This window comes from Pongo abelii, chromosome 5 (assembly GCF_028885655.2).
Source record: "Pongo abelii isolate AG06213 chromosome 5, NHGRI_mPonAbe1-v2.0_pri, whole genome shotgun sequence".
NCBI classification, from domain to species: domain Eukaryota; kingdom Metazoa; phylum Chordata; class Mammalia; order Primates; family Hominidae; genus Pongo; species Pongo abelii.
In genome coordinates, this window is record NC_071990.2 from 33,430,667 (window position 1) to 33,454,105 (window position 23,439).

The window sequence follows — 23,439 nt, forward strand, 5'->3', positions numbered from 1 at the left end:
TCTCCCTTTGTCTTTTAGCTTATGAATCTGTCTCTCTCTGTGCTCTCTGAATATCTCTCTCAACTCTTCATCTGTCTCTTATCTCTCTCACTCTCTTACTCTCTCTGTCTCTTTATGTTGGTCTTTCTGTCTCTGTCTCTTCTGTCTTCCTCCATTTCTCTCACATTCTGTCCATCTTTTTCTCTCCCTCGCTCTCACTCTCTTTCCGTATCTCTCACTCTCTGGGTCTCTGGCATCTGTCCCGTCTCCAGCACAAACAACATCTGGGCAATCGATCATCCTGGGCACAGGAGGTGCAGGGGAGCCATGAGGAAGAGATCAGAGAGGCAGCTCTATGAGAGGGGCTTTAAGTAGCTACAGATCCCAGGTTTGGGGGATGGGGTGGGAACAACCCTGACCATGCTGAGGAAAAAGATACAAGAAAGCTCTCCCAAGAGTCTGTGCCTCCTGGTTTAGGAGATGAGTTGGGGTGGGGTGGAGGAATGGGGGGCGGGGGCTGAAGCTGCCACGCGGAGCCGGAACAGGTCCAGGGCCCCGAGCCACACATCTGTGGATCCCATCAGAGTGCTTGCCCAGAACCCAGGCAAGCTCCCCACACCTGGAACCTCAATCCTGTCTCACCACCCCCACCAACCCCACCACCTGGGACCCAAAGATTCAAGACCCAGCCCATCAGCCCTGTCTACCTAGAACTCAGCTTCCCAGGGCTCAAACTCCCTGGAAAACAAAAGATCACCTCGCCCTCACTTGCTCCCCTGTATACATACTCTTCACACCATCAGCTCCAGATTGGAAAAATCCCAAAGAGAGTTCCAGCAAAACTTTCACAGAAGTGTGGGGCAGGGCAGAGGCCAGAGCAATCAGGGGAGTGGAGCTGGGTGGGGTGGGTGAGGTGGGGCGGGCAGGCAGAGAAAAGGCCCTTTGAGTCCAGGAGCCGGGAAACCACGGCCTTCCCCCCCAACCCCCGCCTAAGCCTGGCCCCCGCGCGCGCGTGTGGCAGCTCCGCAAACACCAACACACAAGGGCCGCTTTGAGAGACGAAGGGTGAGTGAGACAGAGACACAGAGGCTCACAGAGACCCCAGGCCAAGGAGACCTCGGAGGCCCCCACCCTCCACCAAATCCCAAGGGAGTACAATTCGATCATATGGACGACCTACCCACAGGTCCGCCCACCATCTTCCCACACCAGGCCACATACTTGCCCCACTGTCTCCAGCCTCATCTGCCCCACAGGCTCTCCACTTGTAGCCCCATTACCCTCCACCACTCTACCTCTGGCCCCCCAAATGCCTTATTCTCTAACCTTAGGAATTCTACAGTAACTCATTTCCCTAAAGTCCCATCTCTACCTACTCAGCCCCTGAAATAAAAAACAGTCATCTTAGCCATCCCCCTGCCTCCATGCCAGAGGATCCCTCTTCCCCCTAAGAAAGACTCCTAGAGTCTACAGGCACCATATGCCTCAATTTCCTGGCCCTGGGCTTCACTGTCCTCACATCTTGGAAGTTCTTCCTTCTGTAATCTAATCTAAATCTTTTATGCTGCCATTCTGACCATTTCCTCTCTAAAGCAGAGAAGAATTGAATAGCAAAGTTAAATACAAATCAGCCCTCAGTGTCTCCAGAAATGGTGGGCTTTTTCCAGCCTGCTGAGGGCTTGGTGCTCACAGCCCCCTCCTCCCTGACATCAAATCCGCTTTCCTAGAAGCCAGGAATTCTGGGTCCTGGGAAAAAGAAGGAAAAGATCGGGGTTGTGGACACCAGGGTCCCAGGGGAGCCTGGCTGGCCAGAGGGAGGAGGGGCTAGGCAGGAATGCAAAGAGTTGGCTCTGGCCTCAGACACCTGATCCTGGCCTGTCCGGCGGGCCGTCTTGTTGGCAGCCAGCCCCAGTGCTCCCCAGAGCCAGCTGCGTGGCAGCATCGAGGGCAAAGGGAGGGGGAGGGGGACCCTGTCCAGGAGGCCAATGAGACAGGTAGTCAAGGTATCCTTTCTTTCTGGGCTTACTGGGCTCTGCTCTAAATCACAGGTGCTCACCCCTTATCCCAGAGATATCGACAGAAAGGCCAGAAGACACACACGCCTCACCCATCAACATTGGCATCTACCATCCCCACACCAGCAATGACTGGACCGGGCTGGCCCTGGCCATCTTCAGCTCTTCCCAAGGACCCAAAACAAGCATCCATCCCCATTCAGGGTCTCTAAAGTGGTCCTCCACCTTTCAGCCCTATCTGCCCTCCCCCAGTCACTTCAAGGACAAAGAGATCCCTACTCTGATGCCAGGGAACACAGGTGTCCTGCCCTCCAGCCTGGACCCTTGAAGCCCCAAATCTCCTTGTTAGACTCAGAAGCTGCTGCCCCAGGCATCAGCTGTCCCCTTCCCAGAGACACTCAGAGCTCCAGCCTGACTCCGAGGACCCAGGCATCAGGACTCCTCTTACCTGCCCAGCCTGGGGCCGCGCTCAGCCCCAGCACCAGAGGTAGGAGGAGGAGGAGGCGATGGCAGCGGCTGCACCGCTCCATGACTGAGAAGCCGGAACGCCGGGTCCCAGGGACCCAGGTCGGCCTGAGACGCTGGATGCCCTGAGGCTGACAGAAGACAGGGAGCAGACTATAAGCCTCAGACGCCGGGGTCCCAGGGAGGTCAGAGGCTGCGGGCAGCGACAGCTGTCAGCGGCCCAGCTCCATGCAGCAAGGCGCCGTCGGGGCTCCCGGCACTGCTCCCTCCTCGGTGGCTGCCGCTTCTGTATGTCCCCGGCCACCCTGGCGCCCAGAGCCCCCACCTCGCCCCCGCCCCCGGCCTGGCCCCCGCCTCCAGCCGCCCGCCCACAGCCACCGAAGGGAAACCCCACCCTCAGTCTCCACCTGGGGAGGGAGGCGGGAACCCTCCCTCTATCGCTCGCTGTCTCCTGCTCCTTGTAGGTCTCAACGGCCTGTACCCTAAGATTCTCTTTACGGGAACCCCAATATCTTCCCTAGCCCCTTCCTTTTCTAGGACCCAAACGTCCAGTCACACACATCCCCTCCCATTCCCTCCCTCTTGGGGGCCCAGAGCCCCCTTTCAGCAGAGGCCTGGGAGGGATTTAGGGCACAGTGGGAGGGGGAGAGGCGGGCCTGGGGGTCGCAGTCCCCACCCCACCCATAATCAGGTCTCCATAATTACTTCCCTCACCCCGCCCCGTGTAATTACAGAGCCGGGCCCGGCCGGGGCGGGGGTATTTATAGACAACGCTATAGATAGCGACGAACTGGGGTGGGGGATGTGGGGGAAGGTGTTCTACGGGGAGCAAGAGGCCAGAGACTGGGACCCACCGACAAACACAGGATAGTCAGGTCCAAGGAGATGCAAATGGGGGACGCGGTAAGGGAGTCCCAGAGCCCAGGTAGAGGGGGAGCAGTGGTAAGATGAGCGAGCAGTCGACTCTGGTTGGAAGGGTCCAGGGAAATGGGGTCACTCAGGGACGTGGGCCGCCTCCGGGCGGGCAACGCCTGAGAAGCCCGCAGCGCTCGGCGCCCAGTGCGCCCCCACGAGCGGGCACGGCGCCGGGTCTGCCCGGAGCCCGCAGCGCGGCCGGAGGGAAGGCCGCAGCGAGCCGAGGCGCCGCCGCCCGCTGGCGCGGAGAGGGTACGAGCGAACAAGGCGTCTTTGAGAATCCACCGCCCCCCCCTTCCTCCTCCGGCCGGCCCCGCCCCCAGCCTGGCACACCCTCTCCCCCCCTCCCCGACAAAGCTTGCCTTGTGTCCCCCACCCTGCGTGCACCTCTTGGGCCCCAGGGAACCTCGGCGGCGGCGTCCAGGGATCGCGTCCGGAGCTCCCAACCGGACACCCCCGCCAAGCCCGAAACGGCGCTGCCCATCCTTATAGTCACCTCAGTCCAGAAAACAGCGATTTTAATTTGAAAGCGATTTTATGTATGAGTGAGAGGGGAAAGGAGCCCCAAAAAGAAGGGACGCAGGGCAAAAATCATGCAGCCCCAGCACCCGACCTCTGTGGGCTGGCCAACTCCCCTCAATTCTCAGGCCAGGATCCTGTGTCCCCAGCCTAGGCTATGTGCCCAGGGCTGGAGGAGAGCTGTGAAGGGAAGGCCTCCGGGACTACACTCGTGAAACCATCCCCTGTGGGGGCCCTGTCCTCACAGCCCAGGCCCCTTCCTCAAGTTAGACAGGAAGAGATGGGGGGGCGGGGGGAAGCTGGGAAGGCTAGTGCTTGGAGAGCCCTACGGACAGGCCATTTCAGGGCCCTGCCTTTCCCAAACACCCACCTCCACCATTGGCATTTCTTAGTCAACCTGGGAAAGTACAGTACTTCTTTGAGTCTAACTGCAAGTCTCTATCCTCACAGGAAATTAAAAATAGCAGATCGGTTCCTACATCTCCACCAGCCCCTTCACCACCACCACCACCTTTTTCATATTTCAGTCTGACTGCAGAAGGAGGTGAAGCGTAAAAAGAGACTCTCGACAGTGACAGGGCCCCTCCCTCTTCCAGAGAGGCCCCCATCTGCCAGGTTTGAGAGGAGGAAGGCCTGTCAGGGCCCTAGTCTCATGTCCATCAGTTTGGGGGGCCTGCCCCCCAATATCCACCTCTAGGGGAGTTCCCCATTTCCACTCTTCAGATGGGAAGCAAAATCAGGCAAGATGAGAAGGAAGCAAGGTCCTGGAGGCAGGCCCAGTGCTCCGTGCTGGGGGAAGGACAGAGGGTGAGAAATCACCCCAAATCATGGGAGACCCCGACAAATTCAGAGACTCAAGGCCACTGAAGGAAGACAACCAGTCTTCACAGGGATCTGGGGTCCCTTCCAACTTGGAATATCAAGCAGATTCCCTTGGAGGGTTTATGTTCTTGGTTCTGCCCTGTACTTCTCACCCCATCAAGGTTCTGGGAACATGGCCCCCCCACCCTGCCCCAGGGCTTGGAGTCCCTCTTGGATGTGTGCTCCTCCAGTGTGAGAAGCACCACGTCTGGGTCTGAGCTCAGGCCAGTTGATGGGGAGCCTCAAGCATCTCCATGAGGAAGGTGTCGATGGGGGTGTCACCAATGAGCTTGAAGAAAAACAGATGCTCTAGACACTTAAGGCCAATGGACCGGAGGGCAGGAAGACGTAGCAGCAGCTTGGCAAACCTGGGGTGGAGGTGGGAGAAGGGGATTGAGAGCTGGAAGCACATGGGCCCTGAACACATCCTCATAGCACTCCCCACCCCCAAGGGAACCTCAGTGACCCCCAGCCCCATCTCACCGTCCCTGCTGCTCAGGGTACTTCTGTTTGCAGTAGGTCTCCAGTGATGCATACACTTTCTCCCGCAGGACCTCCACCTCACTAGGGTTGGAGAGGCCCTTGGCATCTGAGATGGCAGGGAAGAGAGAAGGAAGAGAAATGAAGACAAACCAAATCAGGACGGCCATGCAGATGTGAGCCACAGGATGCCCCTTTTGGGCTGCACTTGCTTGCCCTTTACCAGAGGCCTGGCAAAGGAAGCAGGGCCCACTGGATTTGTGGGATGGATCCATGGATGTGGGTTTTTCCTCAGCCAGTTGGGGGATTTCCAGGTTGAGGGTCTTACTGAGGGGGATAGCTGGGTAACTTAGGAGTCTCGGAGAAGAGGAGGCTCCAAGGTTGCCTTGGCCTTGAGAGACAAAGGTAATCCTCCTCTTACCTGGATTAAACAGAATGATTGCCCTCAGGCAGCCAAGCTCTGTCTTGTCCATCCTCATGTCACGCATTTTGGACACTAGCTCTGTCAGCACCCTGGAGAGGGACCTGCAGGTCACTCAAAGGTCACAGCTCAGCCAGCCTTGGACACGGACCAGCCTATAGCCCCACCCCCTCTATCTACATGCCAGCCTAGCCGAGGGCCACTGACCGATCAAAGATGGCTCCTACTCCTGCTGAATGGGCTGAGTTGCGGTGCACGTGAAGACCTGTGGCAAGGAGGATGCCATCTCGAACATCAATGGATCGGTGTGAGAAGGAGGCAATGAGGAGTTCATTCCAGCCTGGGTGGGGCAGCAAGGGTCAGGAGCCAGAAATCAGGCCAAGGGATTCAAAGCACATCAGTGGAAGAGAAGGAGAAAAGAGGTGGTGAGGTCAGCAAGTTTGGCTCCCTGAGTATGCAAGGTAAGGCCATTGGGGTCACTAAAGGTCGGGAAGTCAAAGAGGGGTCAAATGTCAAGAGGTCAAAAGGATCCAAGGTCACTGACCTGCCCGCAGCAATATGACCTGATCATCCAGAGGCAAGGAGGAAAAGTGTGGGATCCTCTTCGCCCACTCAACAAGCGTGAATAGCTGTTTGTCAGCTGCCTGACAGATGTTAGTCACCGGGTCATTTGGCTGCAGGGGACGGGGGTAAGAGTTATGGAAGATTTTGAGATACGCTGGGAGCCCCCTTGTAAGAGGCTTTTGACACCCCCTCCTTACATATAGTCTTCTTGTGTGCCCCATCCAAACCAATCCCTGTGAGTCTTCTCTTCTGGCATTCGTGCAAACAATTATTTATTTGGGACATGCTTGTGGTTCTGCCAGTGGGTTGTTTGGGGAGTGGAGACAGAAGGAGCTATCACATCCACCTCAGATGTTTGAAAGACCTTGTTTGGCAGCACTTCCAGCCCCGAGTAGTGTTAGGAAGGTTATAAGGGGAAAGGAGGGGGAGGGGATATAGAACAGACCTAGACTGCCTCCCCCAACCCCCATCACGAAGGAGAGTGGATTGACCCCAACACTCACACTGCTGCCGCTACCCCCGGTTCCCCCAGGACCCTCAACGCCCTGGTCACTCTTCTGTTCCACAGCAAGCTCTGCCTCCAGGATCCTGTCCACAGGCATCTCCTCCGGGGCTCCCCCAGCCCCCTCCCCATCCCCATCCTTGTCCTTTCCCCGCTGACGCTCCTCCTGTACTGCTGCAGGGGGAAGGGGGAGAGAAAAAATGGAAAGTCAGCAGCCAGCCATGAAGGGCTTCCACAAATATCCTTACGGCCTCATCAGGATCTCACGGCCCTTAGGAGATATTTATAGGAATTGGGGAAGTCACTAGAAAGGGTGGACTGGGGGCAGCCCTGAAGGAAGGGTTATAAAAGGACAGGTAAGCCAGTCGGGAAGGGTGAGGTAGGTAAAAGAATTAGGGAGGAATTTAAATGGAGAGCCTACTACATGGTTAAAAAGAACATGCCAAGATTCAACTGAGAGCTGATTAAAAAATAAAAATTTTTTTTTAATAAAATATGCCAAGAAACATGCTAAGCACATTTTAACATTCACTCAATTATCAGAATGATGCTGGAAGCATTTACTCTCATTTTTAAGATGAAGAACTCGGGGTTCAAAGAGATTAGTTTGCTTAAATTCATATAATACATGGTAGGTCATACAACTGACTCTAAGTGTGTCTGAGTGCAAATCTTGTGCTCTTCTGACTCAACAAATAGGCAGTGAAAGGAGCACTGGCCTAGGTCTTTGGAGATGTGGGTTCTGATCCCAAACCTGCCTGCCACTCCTTTGTTGCATGACCTTGGGAAAGCCAAGCCTCAGGCTCATCTTCTCTAAAGTGGGTGTTTTGACCAAGATACGCTCTAAAGTGTCTCTCAGAATCCTAGGAATCTGACTTAAGAAGATAAGATGGAGACACGGAAGAAGGAAGGGAAGCCCTGAGGTCTTCAGTAAAGTCTGTAAGCTTAAGAGTGCCCAGTCCCAGGGGTTAGAGGAAAGATCACAGATAACAGGAGACAGAGACCAGAGAAAGTCCATGGAATCAGAGGAGGAACCACTCAGGTTAGAAATGGGGAGACAGCCCATCATGGGTAAGGAAAAGTTATCCTATTCTAGGACCAGTCTAGGGAGGGGTCATATGTGCAGGCCACAGAGGCCTAACCATTAAGAAGGAAACTCAAGGGCCAGAACAGGGTAACAGGGAGGAGAGCTGCGAAGGGAGAGAGAAATCAAATATCGCCCTCTAGAGGAGAGAGAGCAGTCCAGCCTTCCAGAGAGGTACACAGTCTGAGTGGGAAAGGGGGGAAGGGCATGTGGTCTAAGACGCCTGCGCAGGGCCCGTCCTTACCCTCCCTCTTCATGCCAGTGGCCAGGCACTTCTGATAGCGGCAGTACTGACAGCGGTTCCGCTGGCGCTTGTCCACTGTGCAGTCTTTGTTGTCCCGGCAAGAGTATGTAAGGTCCTTGCGGATGGTGCGTTTGAAGAAGCCCTTGCAACCCTCACAGCTGTAAACCCCGTAGTGTTTGCCTACAGGGAAAGGGGAGGAGCAATAAGAAGGTTGCATGGAGACACCTTCACCATTTAGTCTCTTTCCAATCTCCCCGTAGCAAAACTTAAAGTCCTCCCTGTTTGCCAAATACAGAGATAGGTAACCAGGAGCTGAGTGATGATCCAGTCCCAGTCTCCTCACTGTTCAGAAACCCTACACGCGCTTCCTTTTCCCTCTGACCTTCCCCCCAAGTTGCATCCTACATCTCAGCTTCAGCTTCTTTACTCTCATCAGGCCTCCCCCAGGTCACTTGCTCTGACCAAACCCCATAAACCCTGGGAATACCACAGGTGATGATACATGGCCCAGACTCTCCCTCTCTGTTCATCCTCTGAGCCCCATACCTGAGCTTCTGTCCCCGCAGATTGCACATAGCCGTTTGCCAGCCCCAGGGCCACCTGGAGGGGGTGGACAGTGCAGGCCCCGGACCCCTAAGACTGGTGGCTTCACATCTTCAGGGGGGCCAGACCCACCCCCAGGGAGTGACACTGTTGAGTTAATCTGGGATGGGGGAAATAGGGAAGTCACAGGAAGACTTATTGGGAAGGAGAATCTCACAGAAGTGATGGAAATCATTCCCTACCACTAAGCAAGGCCCTGCAATGCACATTCCAGAGGGTGTCATTTACACTGCAGTCTATGTGAAAGGCCATCCCTGGAGCACAACCCCAAAGAGAATAAACAGGCCACCCTGTAATTGTGCAACACAGTGACCCTGAAGGGCAGGTGTCTTGGGAAAGCAGATGGGATCAAAAGGGCAGAAAATCAGATAGATGAAAAGGACATCAAGAATATCGGAATTAGCCGGGTGTGGTGGTAGGCACCTGTAATCCCAGCTACTCAAGAGGCTGAGGCAGGAGAATCGCTTGAACCCAGGAAGCAGAGGTTGCAGTAAGCCGAGATCGTGCCACTGCACTCCAGCCTGGGCAACAGAGCAAGACTCCACCTCAAAAAAAGAAAAAAACAAAACACACACACAAAAAAACAAAGAATATTAGGATTCTTTTAGGGGAGGAAGCATGCACTGAAAGATCAGTCACCTCAGGAAAGGCAAGGGGTCTCACAAAGACCACAGGCCTGACAAGATTAGAGGACTGGAAGGTCAATGGGCCATGGGGAAGTTCACACAAGGATCTGGGGTTACAAGGAAAACAAGAAAACGAAAGTGGCCAGGCAGTAAGTTGGTCACAACCTCTCACCTGGGGGCTGCTGACAGGCCCGGAGAATCCTGGGGGAGCTGGAGGGGGCAGACCAGGGGACCCCATGGAAGAACTGATGACTGGAAAGGGAGAGCCCAGTGGGGGTGGTGGCATCGGGGGTGGGGGTGGGGCCCCAGAGCCTCCAAGGGATGGAGCTGTTGAAGGGGGTAGGGGTGGCCCAGGAGGAGAAGGGGGAGGGACTCCCTGGGGAAGGGGATTTGGGGAGGAGCTGTCTGGGCTTCGGGAGTCTGAGGGAGAGGTATGTACAGGCACACAGACACACAAGAGACAGAAGAGACAAAAAAAGAAAATGAGTCTTCAAACATCCAACTAGAGACTTTAATTCTCTAATACCCCACCGTGCCGGACCCAGCCCACTCCACCCATCCTCAAGTCCAGAGACACCTTGCTGTCAAACAACAGTGTAACTCTGGCTGGTCCGATGGTAGTGGGTTATCAGAACTTATTAACATTAGTGTCACTAAAATTGGTATACAACCGCCCACTGCTATATTTGACTGGCTAAAAAAAAACAAAAACAGCGTAACTCCTCATTGTGGTGAGAGGAGGGAGTTGACAAGGAGAGGATAGTTCAGGTGAGGAAAAATTTCCAACCAATCCATTTGAATGAATACCAGGTCATCCCAAAGCCACACCTGTCTCGTGGGTGGGGCAGCACGTGGGGTAGACCATCGAGCCCCTCTATTCCTAGCGTAAAGCCAGGTAGCCAGAGCGTGCAAGGGAAAGAGATAGGCGGGAGAGACCCCTCCTACGACGCAGGATCTGCCTGTAAACGCCCAAAGTCCTGAGGTTTAAGAGAAATCGTGCCCTTCCCACTCCCGCGACCTCCGGTGCCCAAGGCCTCAAGCGGTCACAGCTAGGAGGGCGGAAGCTCCCCTTCCCCGCCCCGCCCCGGGGGGGAGGGTGCTAAGGCCCTCGGGAGGGAGGGGACGCGTGTTTACAAACAAGGGGGCGGGAGCGCCAGGAAAAGAGCACCGGGGGAGGGTGTGGGGGAGGGGTTGCAGATAACGCGGTCACTGGCTCGCCTGCCCTTCTGCTGGGACACTCACCCCGCCCGCTGTCGCCCATCCCGTCCCGTCCAGCCTCCCCCGGCTCCGGCTCCGGGGTTTGTTGTTCTCCGCCTGCCACCGCCGCCGCCGCCGCCGCGGGATCCAGCCAGGGCCGTCGCCGCCGCCACCGGGACGCGACCCCACAATGCATTTCTTTTCGCACCCCCACCGGCCCACACTGCCCTGCGGCATGCCGCTGAGGGAGGAAGGGCGGGCGAGCGGCCCAAGACATGATCCCTGGCTGAGAGTAGGGATACCGAAGAGGTCTCAGGGATTCCCAAGGATTGATCGGAGGATTAGCTGAGCACGAGGAAGCCCCTGAGAGAAAGACTCTGGCCTGGATTGGGTCAAATTAAGCCCGTCGCTCTGCTCTGTACCAAAATGACAGCGCCAATGTGGCAGCCATCTTTGTACAGACGGGAAGTCTCGGCGCGAGTTCCCGCCCCCTCGTCTAGTTGGAAACCAAGGAGGCGGTCTCCTCCGGCCTGTTAGCCCGCCTCGCCCACCCTCCCCTCAAATAACCTCCACACTCGCGCATGCGCATCAGTGCAGGATGGATTCGTCGCTGCCGGAGTGCCGCCATATTGGTAAAGGCATTAGGGCGAAGGTGGAACGGAACTTCCTGTTCTCGCGGGATCTAAAGGCGGGACTGCCACGTCCAAGCAAACCGGGAAAGGAAAGGATCCCGGAGCCGGTGAGAATTCTGTTTTTTCTCTACCATCCTTTCCAGGCCTTTTCCTCACCTAATGAGTCATAGAGACGAGGGCGCAGAGAGTCTGTAAAGTGGCTGGTGAAAGATTAGTGTCCCGGGGCCCTACATCCGGGAGGTGGTTTGGGATAAAGAGAACTAGTCTTGGGAACAATGTAGGTGGGAACTTAAGGGAATGGGAGAGCGGCCCATAGAGGTGGACGGAGGGCGCGATTGGAGTAAAGCGGACCCTGTGTAGGTATAGAGTTGAATCAAGTGGAGTCACTGCCTCTGTCCCTCTGGTCAGCGTGATGGCCAGAGGCCTGGGGGCCCCCCACTGGGTGGCCGTGGGACTGCTGACCTGGGCGACCTTGGGGCTTCTGGTGGCTGAACTCGGGGGTCATGACGACCTGCACGACGATCTGCAAGAGGACTTCCATGGCCACAGCCACAGGCACTCACATGAAGATTTCCACCATGGCCACAGCCATGCCCATGGCCATGGCCACACTCACGAGAGCATCTGGCATGGACATACCCACGGTCACGACCATGGACATTCACATGAGGATTTACACCATGGCCATAGCCATGGCCACTCCCATGAGAGCCTCTACCACAGAGGACATGGACATGACAATGAGCATAGCCGTGGAGGCTATGGGGAGTCTGGGGCTCCAGGCATCAAGCAGGACCTGGATGCTGTCACTCTCTGGGCTTATGTGAGTCTCCAGGGGATGGGAGAGAGAAGGGCTGGTTCTGGCTTGTTGGGAAACTCCACAGTACTTGACCCTGACTCTCCCTCACCAGGCACTGGGGGCCACAGTGCTGATCTCAGCAGCTCCATTTTTTGTCCTCTTCCTTATCCCCGTGGAGTCAAACTCTCCCCGGCATCGCTCTCTACTTCAGATCTTGCTCAGTTTTGCTTCCGGTGGGCTCCTGGGAGATGCCTTCCTGCACCTCATTCCTCATGCTCTTGGTAAGTAACCTCTGACTTCTACCTCAAATCTAACCTATTTTGTTCTTTGGGGGAAAAGGATTCTTTCTCCTTTATGATCCCTGACCTTTCGTCAAATACACACCCTTTGTGTCAGATATTCCCTCATCTGGTTTTCCCCCCTTCTTCCAGAACCTCATTCTCACCACACTCTGGAGCAACCCGGACATGGACACTCCCACAGTGGTGAGGAAGAGACAGATGGGGATGGGAGTTGGGGTGCTGGGGAAGGTCCGTCTCTCCCTATTCCTCACCGCCCACACTTGAGGAGGAGGAGTCTGGAATGCACATCTCCCTTAGTGTCTCAATGCCTCCATTCCCAGGCCAGGGCCCCATTCTGTCTGTGGGACTGTGGGTTCTCAGTGGAATTGTTGCCTTTCTTGTCGTGGAGAAATTTGTGAGACATGTGAAAGGAGGACATGGTCATAGTCATGGACATGGACACGCTCACAGTCACACACATGGAAGTCATGGACATGGAAGACAAGGTAAGCCCAGGAACAACTTTCCTGAAAGCTGACTTGCCTGCCTCAGAATCTCCTCATCTTATGGCCCTCAGGAGGGAGAGGACATGTTGGAAGATCTGTTCTCCACTCTGACCAACTCTTTTCTTCCCTCAGAGTGTTCTACCAAGGAGAAGCAGAGCTCAGAGGAAGAAGAAAAGGAAACAAGGGGGGTTCAGAAGAGGCGAGGAGGGAGCACAGTACCCAAAGATGGGCCAGTGAGACCTCAGAATGCTGAAGAAGAAAAAAGAGGCTTAGGTAAGGGCCAGAGTTGGTGATAAATTTGGGCAAGGGACATCATCACAAATCACGTGGAATATGTGCTGTGGGTAATGGCAGGTATCTGAGAAACACTAAAGGACTGGGTGTGAAGTCTTTGAGGGGAGGTGTGAGAATAGCTGACCAAGACTGGAACAAGTGGTGATGGAAGCCTCTGATCATTTTCTCTTCTTGTCTTGTACAAGACCTGCGTGTGTCAGGGTACCTGAATCTGGCTGCTGACTTGGCACACAACTTCACTGATGGTCTGGCCATTGGGGCTTCCTTTCGAGGGGGCCGGGGACTAGGAATCCTGACCACAATGACTGTCCTGCTACATGAAGTGCCCCATGAGGTCGGAGACTTTGCCATCTTGGTCCAGTCTGGCTGCAGCAAAAAGCAGGTTGGTGATGTCTGCCAAACACAGCTGCCTCAAACCCTTTATTTCTCCTCACTCACCCTAAACCCAAACAGCCTCTTATTAGTTCCAAACAATTCATACTGTCATTGACAAGTCCTCTAGAAATGAGGGGGAAGAAGTTCTGGTTACTTTGTCCTTTAGCTCAGTATTTCTTAAACTGTGGTCTATAAACCATCTGAATGGTTTAGTGGAGTCTTACACACACACGCCTACTCAATCAGAAAGTCTGTGGAAAGGACCTCTGATCTCTCAGATTTTTCAGAAATTGTCTGTTCTAGACCGCTCCCTCTTCTCTTTTTACTTTGATGTTTAGTTTCCAAATCCATGTCCCCTATACCTGTACCCCACCAGCCACTTCTAAACCACTGATAATCTTTAGCTATTGGTGAGTGCCTTTTTCTCTTTTCTGCCCATCAGGCGATGCGTCTGCAACTACTGACAGCAGTAGGGGCACTGGCAGGCACAGCCTGTGCCCTTCTCACTGAAGGAGGAGCAGTGGGCAGTGAAATTGCAGGTGGTGCAGGTCCTGGCTGGGTCCTGCCATTTACTGCAGGTGGCTTTATCTACGTAGCAACAGTGTCTGTGTTGCCCGAGCTGCTGAGGGAGGCATCACCATTGCAATCACTTCTGGAGGTGCTGGGGCTGCTGGGGGGAGTTGTCATGATGGTGCTGATTGCCCACCTCGAGTGAGGGGTGGATAAACTACCCCTGCCCCAAACCTCTAACCCTAACTCCAGGTCAGGGGTACATAGAGGTTGGGGGCCCTGGCCAGGGACATCTGCCAAAGGAAGGAACTGTAGCCTGGGAGAATGGTTACTTTGGCATTAGGGCCTTCAAGGGCTGGCAGTCTTACAGAGGCTGGAGCGGTGAGAATGAGAGGCCAGAGGGACCATAGTGTTGGGCACCGTCTGACCATGTTGCGTTTGGAAGGCTAAATGGGGCCATGAAGAAGGCTGGAAGGGACAGGGGGTGATGGCAGCCTACCTGGTGTCCCCTACCCCACCTGTTCTCGGAGAACCAGGTTGCTACACAGGAAGTTCTCCAAGGTCCAGTTCCCTTTCTCCCACCAGTTGGTGGAGGCTTCAGGGAAGACCAGAGTCCTGGACAGAGAGGGTAACAGGAAGAGTCGGGGATAAACATCAAACATCAATCGTGTGTCCTGATTTGGGAGTGATTAGGGGGGATGGGGGTGGGAGAGGGCTAGTTGGTATTCTCATGGCCTGATTTTTTTTGTTTCTATTCCTTTTATATCACTGTGTTTGAATCGAGGGGGAGGAGTGGTAACCGGAAATAAAGTCCTCCGATCTTCCGCCCCACATGCAGTCTTTGTCTTTTTGGGGGAAATGGGGCCCCTTGTCTTCGCCACACCCGGGGCCCCTAAGCAGCAGTGTCTGGCCACGCCCCCTCGGTGGGGGGTTGGCCTGCGCTGGTGGCCGCAGATGGCCTAAGGCTGGCGGGGCTTTGATTGGCCCCGGCTTTGCCCTTGCCACGCCCCCTCTGCGCTGGATTGGCTTAGTGCTGGGGTTCCCACCCACCCACATCCCGCCATGGCGTCTCAGCTCCAGAACCGGCTCCGCTCCGCACTGGCCTTGGTCACAGGTTGAGGGGGTTCTCTCCCGGGGCGGTTTGGGGTGTTGGAGTGAGGTCAGGGGCGTGCCCTTGGAGTCCGCGGCCGCTGTGACCTCTGGCCCCTTACCCACATTTTACTAACTTTCTGCCCTGTGACCTCTGATCCCTGCCCCCTCCTCCCATTGCCGGGTCCGGCGTGTTCTGTCTTACCTCAGGTGCAGGGAGCGGCATCGGCCGAGCGGTCAGTTTACGCCTGGCCAGAGAGGGGGCCACCGTAGCTGCCTGCGACCTGGACCGGGCAGCGGCACAGGAGACGGTGCGGCTGCTGGGCGGGCCAGGGAGTAAGGAGGGGCCGCCCCGAGGGAACCACGCTGCCTTCCAGGCTGACGTGTCTGAGGCCAGGGCCGCCAGGTGCCTGCTGGAACAAGTGCAGGTGAACGCCAGGCCACCTTCCCCCTCTAAAGCTCTAATATTGCCTCCACTGCCCCGGCTTTTTGTGGGGGGTTTTTGATGCGTAACCTCCCCCTCCCATAGGCCTGCTTTTCTCGACCACCATCTGTCGTTGTGTCCTGTGCGGGCATCACCCAGGATGAGTTTCTGCTGCACATGTCTGAGGATGACTGGGACAAAGTCATAGCTGTCAACCTCAAGGTGGCGATCTCTGAACCTGCAACTTTTGGCCCCCTTAGCCTGGGGAGGGAGCTGGAGGAGGGCTGTCACCCCAGCTGATCTTTTCTCCCTTGTTACCCTTTCCCACCAGGGCACCTTCTTAGTCACTCAGGCTGCAGCAAAAGCCCTGGTGTCCAGTGGTTGTCGTGGTTCCATCATCAACATCAGTAGCATCGTAGGAAAGGTCAAGTTGAGTTGGATGAGGTCAGCCAGCCAAGTGGCATAGAGAGGAGAACCCCTCCTTGAGACTCCTGACTCATTCCACGTCTCTGACTCACCTATAGGTGGGGAACATGGGGCAGACAAACTATGCAGCATCCAAGGCTGGAGTGATTGGGCTGACCCAGACCGCAGCCCGGGAGCTTGGACGGTTGGTCAGATGCTTGAGGGTGCTGGGGAGCACCTGGGGGGTCTGAGGGAGGGACCAGCATTCAGCCCTTTCCAGAATCAGCAGTCACTCTCCTTCCCACAGACATGGGATCCGCTGTAACTCTGTCCTCCCAGGGTACATTGTAACACCCATGACACAGAAAGTGCCACAGAAAGTGGTGGACAAGGTAGGACGCTGTGGGTGGAGGGCAGAATCATTCAGAGACTCAATCTCTCTGGGCTTCACAGAGATAGAGAGAGAATACTGGGCACAGTTCCTGGCAAACATTAAATATTCAATGAATGTATGAGGAATGAAGACAAAAAAAGGGTCACAGACTCAGTCTTCAAAAAAATCCATAAAAGCTTTCACCCACATGAGTATTTCCTTACAGATTACTGAAATTATCCCGATGGGACACTTGGGGGACCCTGAGGGTGAGCACTGAATGGAGTGGGGTCCCTGGGAAGGGGGCCTGAATGAAGAGATCCCCAAGGTTTTGGGATTTTCTAGGGGACTGGTGGTTGGTGTCTGTGGAAAGGTTTGTGGGGAGGGATGTCTTTGTTGGGAGATTATGGCTGTTTTGGGTCTATGGGAGTGAGCAGGATTCTGCCCTCTCCCCACCATTCTCATAGATGTGGCAGATGTGGTCGCATTCTTGGCATCTGAAGATAGTGGATACATCACGGGGACCTCAGTGGAAGTCACTGGTATGAGGCCAGCATGGGGAGGGAGAGGGCAGAGAAGTAGAACCCAGACTATATGAGAAAGCAAGTAAGGGGAGTCTGGAGCCACTGGGAAGGGCAGAGGTTCCCAAGGCCAGGGACAGAAGTGGGTACCCCCCAGCCCATTTGTCTCTCCACCCATGCATCTGTCCAAATGTTTCTGCCCCTCCCAGGAGGTCTTTTCATGTAACTGCCTCAAGGACCCTGGACTCTGCTCACCCCCCCACCACTCTGCCTGGCCTCCTGCTGATGAGGACTCTAAGTTCCCAGGCTACAAAGGGGGTGGCAGTGTATGGCTCAGGAATGCTGAATATGGGAAGCAGGGGTGCTTGTGACCCTAATAAATTCCAAGTCCTCTTCCCTGCCACCTCCGGCTCTTCTTGTGTCCAAGCCCTCAGACCCTTCCCCACCTCCCCCTCCTTTCCCTTTCCCGAAGGATTGTTCCCTTTCTCTGCCTGGTCTCCCAGGGCAACCCCCGCCGCCGGGTATGAGAGGAAAGAGTGTGTGTCACTGTGTATGCGTGACACTCCGGGTCTTTTTGGAGGGAGGGGTTCATGCGTCACCCCTTTCCACTGGTTCTGCAGCACAAGTCCCCTCCCCCCAACTCCCTGGGTTCTTATGGTCCCCAAGGGTGATTTGTTCATGGCCCCATCTTGGTGTCCAGTCTGGCCTTGAAAGGGGGTCTTGGAACAGGTGGCCCTCCCCCACCCCTCTCCTTTCTCTGAGTCCCCCCCTCCCCTTTCTCTCCACCTTACAATAGCTGCAGCCGGCCTGGGGTCGGATGGGGGGGATTAGGGGAGGGGGCCAGGATTAGGGGAATGAACCAGCCGATGAAAGGGACTGGAGAGAGCAGGAGGGAGGGGGCTGGGAAGAGGAGGAGGAATGGGAGGGGGGTCTGCGCTAATCGACTCTGGCGCCCACATAAGGACTGGCCACGGACTGAAGGAGAGGACAGGGAAGTAGGGGGGAACTGGGGTGGGGGGCGAGGGCACCCACTGCTGCCTTGTCCCAGAGACAGGCCACCCCCTGGCAGCCGCAGCCCAAGTCCGGGAGCCTCAGCTTGGGCGGGGACAAGATGCCCATCAGGGTCTCTAACTGCCCCCCACCCCCTCGCCCCGTATCCCTCTCATTCCCTACACTCAATGGGGATCGCTCTGCCCCTTCCTCTTCTCTTTCCTCCCCATCCCCTTCGTTTACTCTTAGAGTCCTGGAAGAGGCTTCTGCCCACTTCCCACTCCAGACATTCTGCCCCTGTGTACCCCACCCACACGCGTACCCCCCCTTCCCAATGGGAGCCCCATCTTGTGTGTGTCCCTGTTTCCGCGTGGTGTCTCCATTCCCCCGTTCCTCCCGTGCGCCTCCCTCCCTTCCCCGCCCCGGGCCGCGGCTCCTGATTGTCCAAACGCAATTCTCGAGTCTATGGCCCCGGCCGAGAGTTGAGTCTGGACGTCCCGAGCCGCCGCCCCCAAACCTCGAGCGGGAGAATGGGTCGGAGGGTCTAGAGAGAGCCAAAGCGGAGGGTGGAGGGAGTCCCCAGGGTGGTAAGGGGAATCCCGGGCACATCGGGACCTAGGTGTGTTCTCAGGACTGGAAGGCTAAAGCGGCAGAAGATCTTTTGCAGCCTTTTTCCCCGGGATCCTGGAATGGGGGTTACGGAGAAGTGAGGGGGGTTGATCCCCAGAGTCGCCAGGGTACGCAGAGTGGGGGAGGTAGCCCTTTTCACCAGCCCTCTGTCCCCTCCTGGGGTCCCAGATATTCCAGGCCCCGCCCCCCGGAGCTGAGGCCCCGCGTGGGGGCCTCGGGAGGGGAACCGAAGCTAAGGATGTTGGCCGCGCGACGGTGCTGGGCCGGGGGCGGAGACCGTGGTTCACTAAGTCGCGCAGAACTCCCGGGACGCAGGATCCTCACGCGGGACAAGCCCGTCCCGTGGGCGGGAGAACCTCGGCGTCCACGTCCCGTCCCACCCGCGCCGCGAATGGTGGGTGACGTCTCCGCCGGCCAGGGGTGGGGGGGCGGGTGTAGCGGAGGAGCAGGCGGAAGTGACGTAGCGCCCCAGCGCCCCGGCCATGGCGGCGGCGGTGGCGGGAGCTGCTGTCTGAGCAGCGGTTGCGGACCGAGCGAACTTGGCCCAGGAGCCCGGGTCTAGGGAGAGGCGCGGCGGCGGCGGGAGCGCGAACGGCTGGAGCTGGGTGAGGGGCAGTGCCGGCGCGGGGGCGGAGAGGGGCGCTTCTGGAGGGGCGGGGTCTGCGCGAGGGGCGGCCCCCTAACGCCCTCCTCCCCTTCCCCCCACCCCCAGCCTTCCTCGCCTCCTCCTCGGCTGTGGAGCCCTGGTGGGGGGTCTGCGCCCGGTCACCATGACGACGCCGGCGAATGCCCAGAATGCCAGCAAAACGTGGGAACTGAGTCTGTATGAGCTGCACCGGACCCCGCAGGTGACAGGCATTCTCCCTTTCAGGCTTACCTCCTCCCCCAAACCCTTATATCCACAGACCCCATCAAACAGCTTCTTTTCCATAATTTGCTCTATTCTGCCCTGCCTGGCCCTACCTTTGAATCACCTTAATCTTTCCAAAGCACTTTCGCATTTATCTCATTTAATCCTCAAAACAACCCTGCCAGAGAGGTGGAGCAAGTATTATTATCTTCATTTGAAAGATCGCAAACACAAAAATTACCTTCCCTGTTCCTCATTCAGTGTCATAAGTCAGTGCATGTAAGACTCACTTTGGGAGTTTATTAAAAGCAGAGCTTCATGCCCCCCAACATTCTGATTCAGTAGTGAATTGGGTTCTCAGAATCTGAATTTTTAACAGGCACCCTGTGGGGTTCTAATACAGGTAGCACCAGGACTTTAAAAAAATTTGTTGAATAGTTTTTCCCAACCACAGATTTGTGCCATCTTCACTCCTAGGCCACTTAGCCACCTCAGATCCTCCTATTCCAAAGCTCCTACTCTTAGTTAATGGACACTAAAGTCTGTCTTTTCTCCATTTGCTCCAAGTCATCAGTCCTTCTCTTTCTCAGAATTCTTGTCTCCTATAGAGACCAACATGGGTCTTCTCACTGTATTTCTCAAAACTCTTATTTTATGGGCTGCTGTTTCTAAAACCCTTTTCCCTCTAACCCACACCACCTTTCTACTTACTGATGCCTTCAGGAAGCCATAATGGATGGCACAGAGATTGCTGTTTCCCCTCGGTCACTGCATTCAGAACTCATGTGCCCTATCTGCCTGGACATGCTGAAGAATACGATGACCACCAAGGAGTGCCTCCACAGATTCTGCTCTGACTGCATTGTCACAGCCCTACGGAGCGGGTAATAGGAGAGACATGTTTGAGATGAGATGAAGGGGTACAAAGTTAGGGCCCTCTCACTGGTCTTGGTTCAGCCTAGGCTTCAGTTCCCTTGACTGACCACTCAGGGCTTCCCTTCTCCTACCCCAGGAACAAGGAGTGTCCTACCTGCCGAAAGAAGCTGGTGTCCAAGCGATCCCTACGGCCAGACCCCAACTTCGATGCCCTGATCTCTAAGATCTATCCTAGCCGGGAGGAATACGAGGCCCATCAGGACCGAGTGCTTATCCGCCTGAGCCGCCTGCACAACCAGCAGGCATTGAGCTCCAGCATTGAGGAGGGGCTACGCATGCAGGCCATGCACAGGTGTGAGGGTCAGGAGAGAAGCAGGACTGGTGGGATGGGTCTGTGGGTCAGTCCTTGTTGCCTGCTAGCTTCTAAGCCTCGGCATCCTAGGAGCTGACCACAGACTGATCATTAGGGCTGGAAATCATGGGTGTAAATTGCAGTTTCTTAGTAAACAACTGGCCCTGCTATTCTTAAGAAAAATATAGGGCTGGGCACAGTGACTCACATCTGTAATCCCAGCACTTTGGGAGGTGAGGATGGGAGGATCACTTGAGCCCAGAGTTTGAGACCATCTTGAATAACATAGGAAAACCTCATCTCTACAACAAATTAAACATTTAGCTGGGCATGGTGGCACATGCCTGTAGTGCTGCCTACTTGGGAGGCTGAGGTAAGAGGATCACTTGAGCCTAGGAAGGAAGTGGATGCTGCAGTGAACCATGATCACACCACTGCACACTGCACTCCAGCCTGGGCGACAGAACAAGGCCCTGTCTCAAAAAACAAAAAGAAGGAAAAATGTAGTTTACCCCATGACTTTCTAGAAGTTAGAACAGTAGAGCGATTTTGAGAATAAGCTCCGGATTCATACTGCTGGAAGTTAAATCACCTCCTAGGCCAGCATCTTTCAGTCTTTCATGTGTATCCAGATTACCTGTAGATTCTCAGATGCAAACTCTGATTCAGTAGGTCTAGAGTTGGGCCCAAGAGTCTGCATTTCACAAGCTCCCAGGGGATGTCTATGCTGCTACTGCACTTTGAGAGGTGACAGCCTATGATCACTAACAAGTTACTTAACCTCTCTAAGCCTCAGTTTCCTCAGCCATAAAACAGAGGTAATATAATTACCTGTGTCATAGGGTTCATTGTATTAGGTGAGGGGATTGGTGCAAAACACTTCGTAGAGTGCTTAGCACATTGTGTTTAATAAATATTAGGTATCGTCATTAGGATTTTTCTTATCTCTTAATTCTCTGAAGTTTAAAGTCTAAGCCCTTTATCCTGGATGCTTTCTAACCTTAACCACTTGCTTCTACAGGGCCCAGCGTGTGAGGCGGCCGATACCCGGGTCAGATCAGACCACAGCGATGAGTGGGGGGGAAGGAGAGCCCGGGGAGGGAGAAGGGGATGGAGAAGATGTAAGCTCAGACTCCGCCCCTGACTCTGCCCCAGGCCCTGCTCCCAAGCGACCCCGTGGAGGGGGCGCAGGGGGGAGCAGTGTAGGGACAGGGGGAGGTGGCACTGGTGGGGTGGGTGGGGGTGCCGGTTCAGAAGACTCTGGTGACCGGGGAGGGACTCTGGGAGGGGGAACGCTGGGCCCCCCAAGCCCTCCTGGGGCCCCCAGCCCCCCGGAGCCAGGTGGAGAAATTGAGCTCGTGTTCCGGCCTCACCCCCTGCTCGTGGAGAAGGGAGAATACTGCCAGACTAGGTGAGGAGCCCTGTCTTTCCCCAGCCACTGAGAAACCAAAGATCACATAGATTTCCATCAAAGTGGGCTTTGCCCGAACCCAAAATACCACCCCAACCCAGAATCCATTTTGGAAAGCCCCTACCTCCAGTCCCCATCTGAGGCGCCCTGGCTCTAAGCCTGTTCTCCCATTCCAGGTATGTGAAGACAACTGGGAATGCCACAGTGGACCATCTCTCCAAGTACTTGGCCCTGCGCATTGCCCTCGAGCGGAGGCAACAGCAGGAAGCAGGGGAGCCAGGAGGGCCTGGAGGGGGCGCCTCTGACACCGGAGGACCTGATGGGGGTGGCGGGGAGGGTGGGGGTGCCGGAGGAGGTGACGGTCCTGAGGAGCCTGCTTTGCCCAGCCTAGAGGGCGTCAGTGAAAAGCAGTACACCATCTACATCGCACCTGGAGGCGGGGCGTTCACGGTGAGAGCTTCTGAGGGCAGTGGTAGAAGAGGGGAGAGGAGGGAGGGTGGTCTGGGCCACATAGAACCATGAGCCTGGTCTAACTCATCAGCACTCTTCCCCTATACATCCTCCATCTCTTTCTGTGTCCCCTCTCCTTTCCCATCATCCATGTTCTTTTTTGCCCTATCCCTTTTATTATTCCTTTTTTCTTTCCTCCTCCCTTGGTCACCTTTTGCCTCTCATTCATTTCCTTTTCCATCTTCTCCAACTTTCTTCTCTTTTTTCCCCCTCTCTGCCTTTTACCCCCTCCTCAGACGTTGAATGGCTCGCTGACCCTGGAGCTGGTGAATGAGAAATTCTGGAAGGTGTCCCGGCCACTGGAGCTGTGCTATGCTCCCACCAAGGATCCAAAGTGACCCCACCAGGGGACAGCCAGAGGAAGGGGACCATGGGGTATCCCTGTGTCCTGGTCTATCACCCCAGCTTCTTTGTCCCCCAGTACCCCCAGCCCAGCCAGCCAACAAAGAGGACACAAATGAGGACACGTGGCTTTTATACAAAGTATCTATATGAGATTCTTCTATATTGTACAGAGTGGGGCAAAACACGCCCCCATCTGCTGCCTTTTCTATTGCCCTGCAACCTCCCATCTATACAAGGTGTTGGAGAAGGTGAAGAACCCTCCCCTTCACACCCGCCTACCAACAACAAACTTGCTTTTTTCCTCTTTGAAACCTGCAGTTCTGTGTGTCTGTTTATCAGGGGTATACAAGAAAAAGAAAGGAAAATAGATTGGGGAGGGACGCCTAGAAATAATGTAAAATCAGCCTTGGAAATGGGGAGAAAATGTCGGGTTATTCGAGATATGTCGTCGGAAACTCCAAATTAGCAAATATGTATGAAAATAGGAACCACCTATGAAGCTGGAAGAGAGGATAAAAAACAGAGGTGCCAAGTTGGACCCCAAACTTTCCCCCTAAAACCTGAGTCGCCCAGGCTGAAATCCAGGGTTTCAACACCAAAGGGAAAGCAGGAAAATGGCTCGAAAGAGAAAGGGATGTTTGTAGATGTGGGAAGGACCGTGATGTTTGGAAGTCACTGCAAGCAGCCGGATTCTATAGCTGGAAAGAGGGAGGGAGGTGGAGAGGGCTGCGGAGAAGCTCCCTGTTCGACATCCCAGTCCCCGGGCCACCTCCCAAAAAAGGGCGGGCTGG

At 55.4% G+C, this 23,439-nt stretch overlaps 5 protein-coding genes across 14 annotated transcripts in view; 3 read left to right on the top strand and 2 right to left on the bottom strand.

Moving 5' to 3' along the window:
- Positions 1–2,749, bottom strand: part of COL11A2 (collagen type XI alpha 2 chain) — a 29,780-nt gene extending 27,031 nt beyond the window's left edge. For 3 of the 4 annotated variants that reach the window (XM_054557378.2, XM_054557380.2, XM_054557379.2), the window contains exon 1: positions 2,443–2,737. In XM_054557378.2, coding sequence (XP_054413353.2) covers positions 2,443–2,524 — 82 coding nt within the window. In that variant the 5' untranslated portion in view covers positions 2,525–2,737. Of the gene's footprint in view, positions 1–2,442 lie in introns of all 4 variants that reach the window. The other variant, XM_054557377.2, reaches the window with a different exon arrangement.
- Positions 2,750–3,890: 1,141 nt separating this feature from the next.
- RXRB (retinoid X receptor beta) lies at positions 3,891–10,948 on the bottom strand. Of its 6 annotated transcripts, none has more exons than XM_002809144.5 (10): positions 10,521–10,948; positions 9,451–9,698; positions 8,596–8,752; positions 8,050–8,229; positions 6,723–6,895; positions 6,200–6,329; positions 5,863–5,995; positions 5,656–5,747; positions 5,238–5,343; positions 3,891–5,122 (listed from the first exon to the last, which is right to left on the bottom strand). In XM_002809144.5, exons 1-10 carry the CDS (start codon positions 10,750–10,752, stop codon positions 4,975–4,977), a joined length of 1,599 nt encoding a protein of 532 aa, XP_002809190.1. In that variant the 5' UTR covers positions 10,753–10,948; the 3' UTR covers positions 3,891–4,974. The 6 variants fall into 6 exon arrangements, with proteins under 6 accessions (XP_002809190.1, XP_009238093.1, XP_009238166.1 ...); XM_009239818.3 differs by having other exon boundaries at positions 5,656–5,759; positions 10,521–10,752; XM_009239891.4 differs by lacking the exon at positions 9,451–9,698 and having other exon boundaries at positions 5,656–5,759; positions 10,521–10,932.
- A 226-nt stretch (positions 10,949–11,174) lies between these two features.
- On the top strand, positions 11,175–14,703 carry SLC39A7 (solute carrier family 39 member 7). Its single transcript, NM_001133689.2, is given in 8 exon segments — positions 11,175–11,214; positions 11,516–11,930; positions 12,019–12,187; positions 12,338–12,391; positions 12,529–12,693; positions 12,826–12,966; positions 13,173–13,369; positions 13,805–14,703. Coding segments are annotated over 7 exon segments (1,410 nt in total). The 5' UTR covers positions 11,175–11,214; positions 11,516–11,519; the 3' UTR covers positions 14,078–14,703.
- Positions 14,704–14,713: 10 nt separating this feature from the next.
- Positions 14,714–17,087, top strand: HSD17B8 (hydroxysteroid 17-beta dehydrogenase 8). 2 transcript variants are annotated; one of them, XM_002809146.6, is made up of 9 exons: positions 14,714–14,986; positions 15,172–15,389; positions 15,491–15,607; positions 15,717–15,809; positions 15,910–15,995; positions 16,098–16,182; positions 16,390–16,432; positions 16,631–16,705; positions 16,894–17,087. In XM_002809146.6, the coding sequence occupies exons 1-9, from the start codon at positions 14,935–14,937 to the stop codon at positions 16,908–16,910; spliced, it is 786 nt and encodes a 261-aa protein (XP_002809192.2). In that variant the 5' UTR covers positions 14,714–14,934; the 3' UTR covers positions 16,911–17,087. The 2 variants fall into 2 exon arrangements, with proteins under 2 accessions (XP_002809192.2, XP_024103898.1); XM_024248130.3 differs by lacking the exon at positions 16,098–16,182.
- A 550-nt stretch (positions 17,088–17,637) lies between these two features.
- RING1 (ring finger protein 1) lies at positions 17,638–22,959 on the top strand. The gene is made up of 7 exons (XM_002809147.4): positions 17,638–18,909; positions 19,017–19,152; positions 19,878–20,038; positions 20,167–20,382; positions 21,404–21,793; positions 21,970–22,243; positions 22,540–22,959. Exons 2-7 carry the CDS (start codon positions 19,075–19,077, stop codon positions 22,639–22,641), a joined length of 1,221 nt encoding a protein of 406 aa, XP_002809193.1. The 5' UTR covers positions 17,638–18,909; positions 19,017–19,074; the 3' UTR covers positions 22,642–22,959.
- Positions 22,960–23,439: the final 480 nt, after the last annotated feature.

What these genes read in the sequence shown, in the direction of transcription:
- HSD17B8 (XM_024248130.3), top strand. Translation starts at nt 14,935, where the DNA reads ATGGCGTCTCAGCTCCAGAACCGGCTCCGCTCCGCACTGGCCTTGGTC. An exon ending in TCATAGCTGTCAACCTCAAG is followed by an intron (nt 15,608 to 15,716) that starts GTGGCGATCTCT and finishes CTTTCCCACCAG; the next exon opens with GGCACCTTCTTAGTCACTCA. An exon ending in TCAGTAGCATCGTAGGAAAG is followed by an intron (nt 15,810 to 15,909) that starts GTCAAGTTGAGT and finishes ACTCACCTATAG; the next exon opens with GTGGGGAACATGGGGCAGAC.
- RXRB (XM_009239818.3), bottom strand. Translation starts at nt 10,752, where the DNA reads ATGTCTTGGGCCGCTCGCCCGCCCTTCCTCCCTCAGCGGCATGCCGCA. An exon ending in GATGGGCGACAGCGGGCGGG is followed by an intron (nt 9,699 to 10,520) that starts GTGAGTGTCCCA and finishes CCTCTCCCTCAG; the next exon opens with ACTCCCGAAGCCCAGACAGC. An exon ending in AATCATTCTGTTTAATCCAG is followed by an intron (nt 5,344 to 5,655) that starts GTAAGAGGAGGA and finishes CTGCCATCTCAG; the next exon opens with ATGCCAAGGGCCTCTCCAAC.
- RING1 (XM_002809147.4), top strand. Translation starts at nt 19,075, where the DNA reads ATGACGACGCCGGCGAATGCCCAGAATGCCAGCAAAACGTGGGAACTG. An exon ending in GTCACAGCCCTACGGAGCGG is followed by an intron (nt 20,039 to 20,166) that starts GTAATAGGAGAG and finishes CTCCTACCCCAG; the next exon opens with GAACAAGGAGTGTCCTACCT. An exon ending in CTGGAGGCGGGGCGTTCACG is followed by an intron (nt 22,244 to 22,539) that starts GTGAGAGCTTCT and finishes CCCCCTCCTCAG; the next exon opens with ACGTTGAATGGCTCGCTGAC.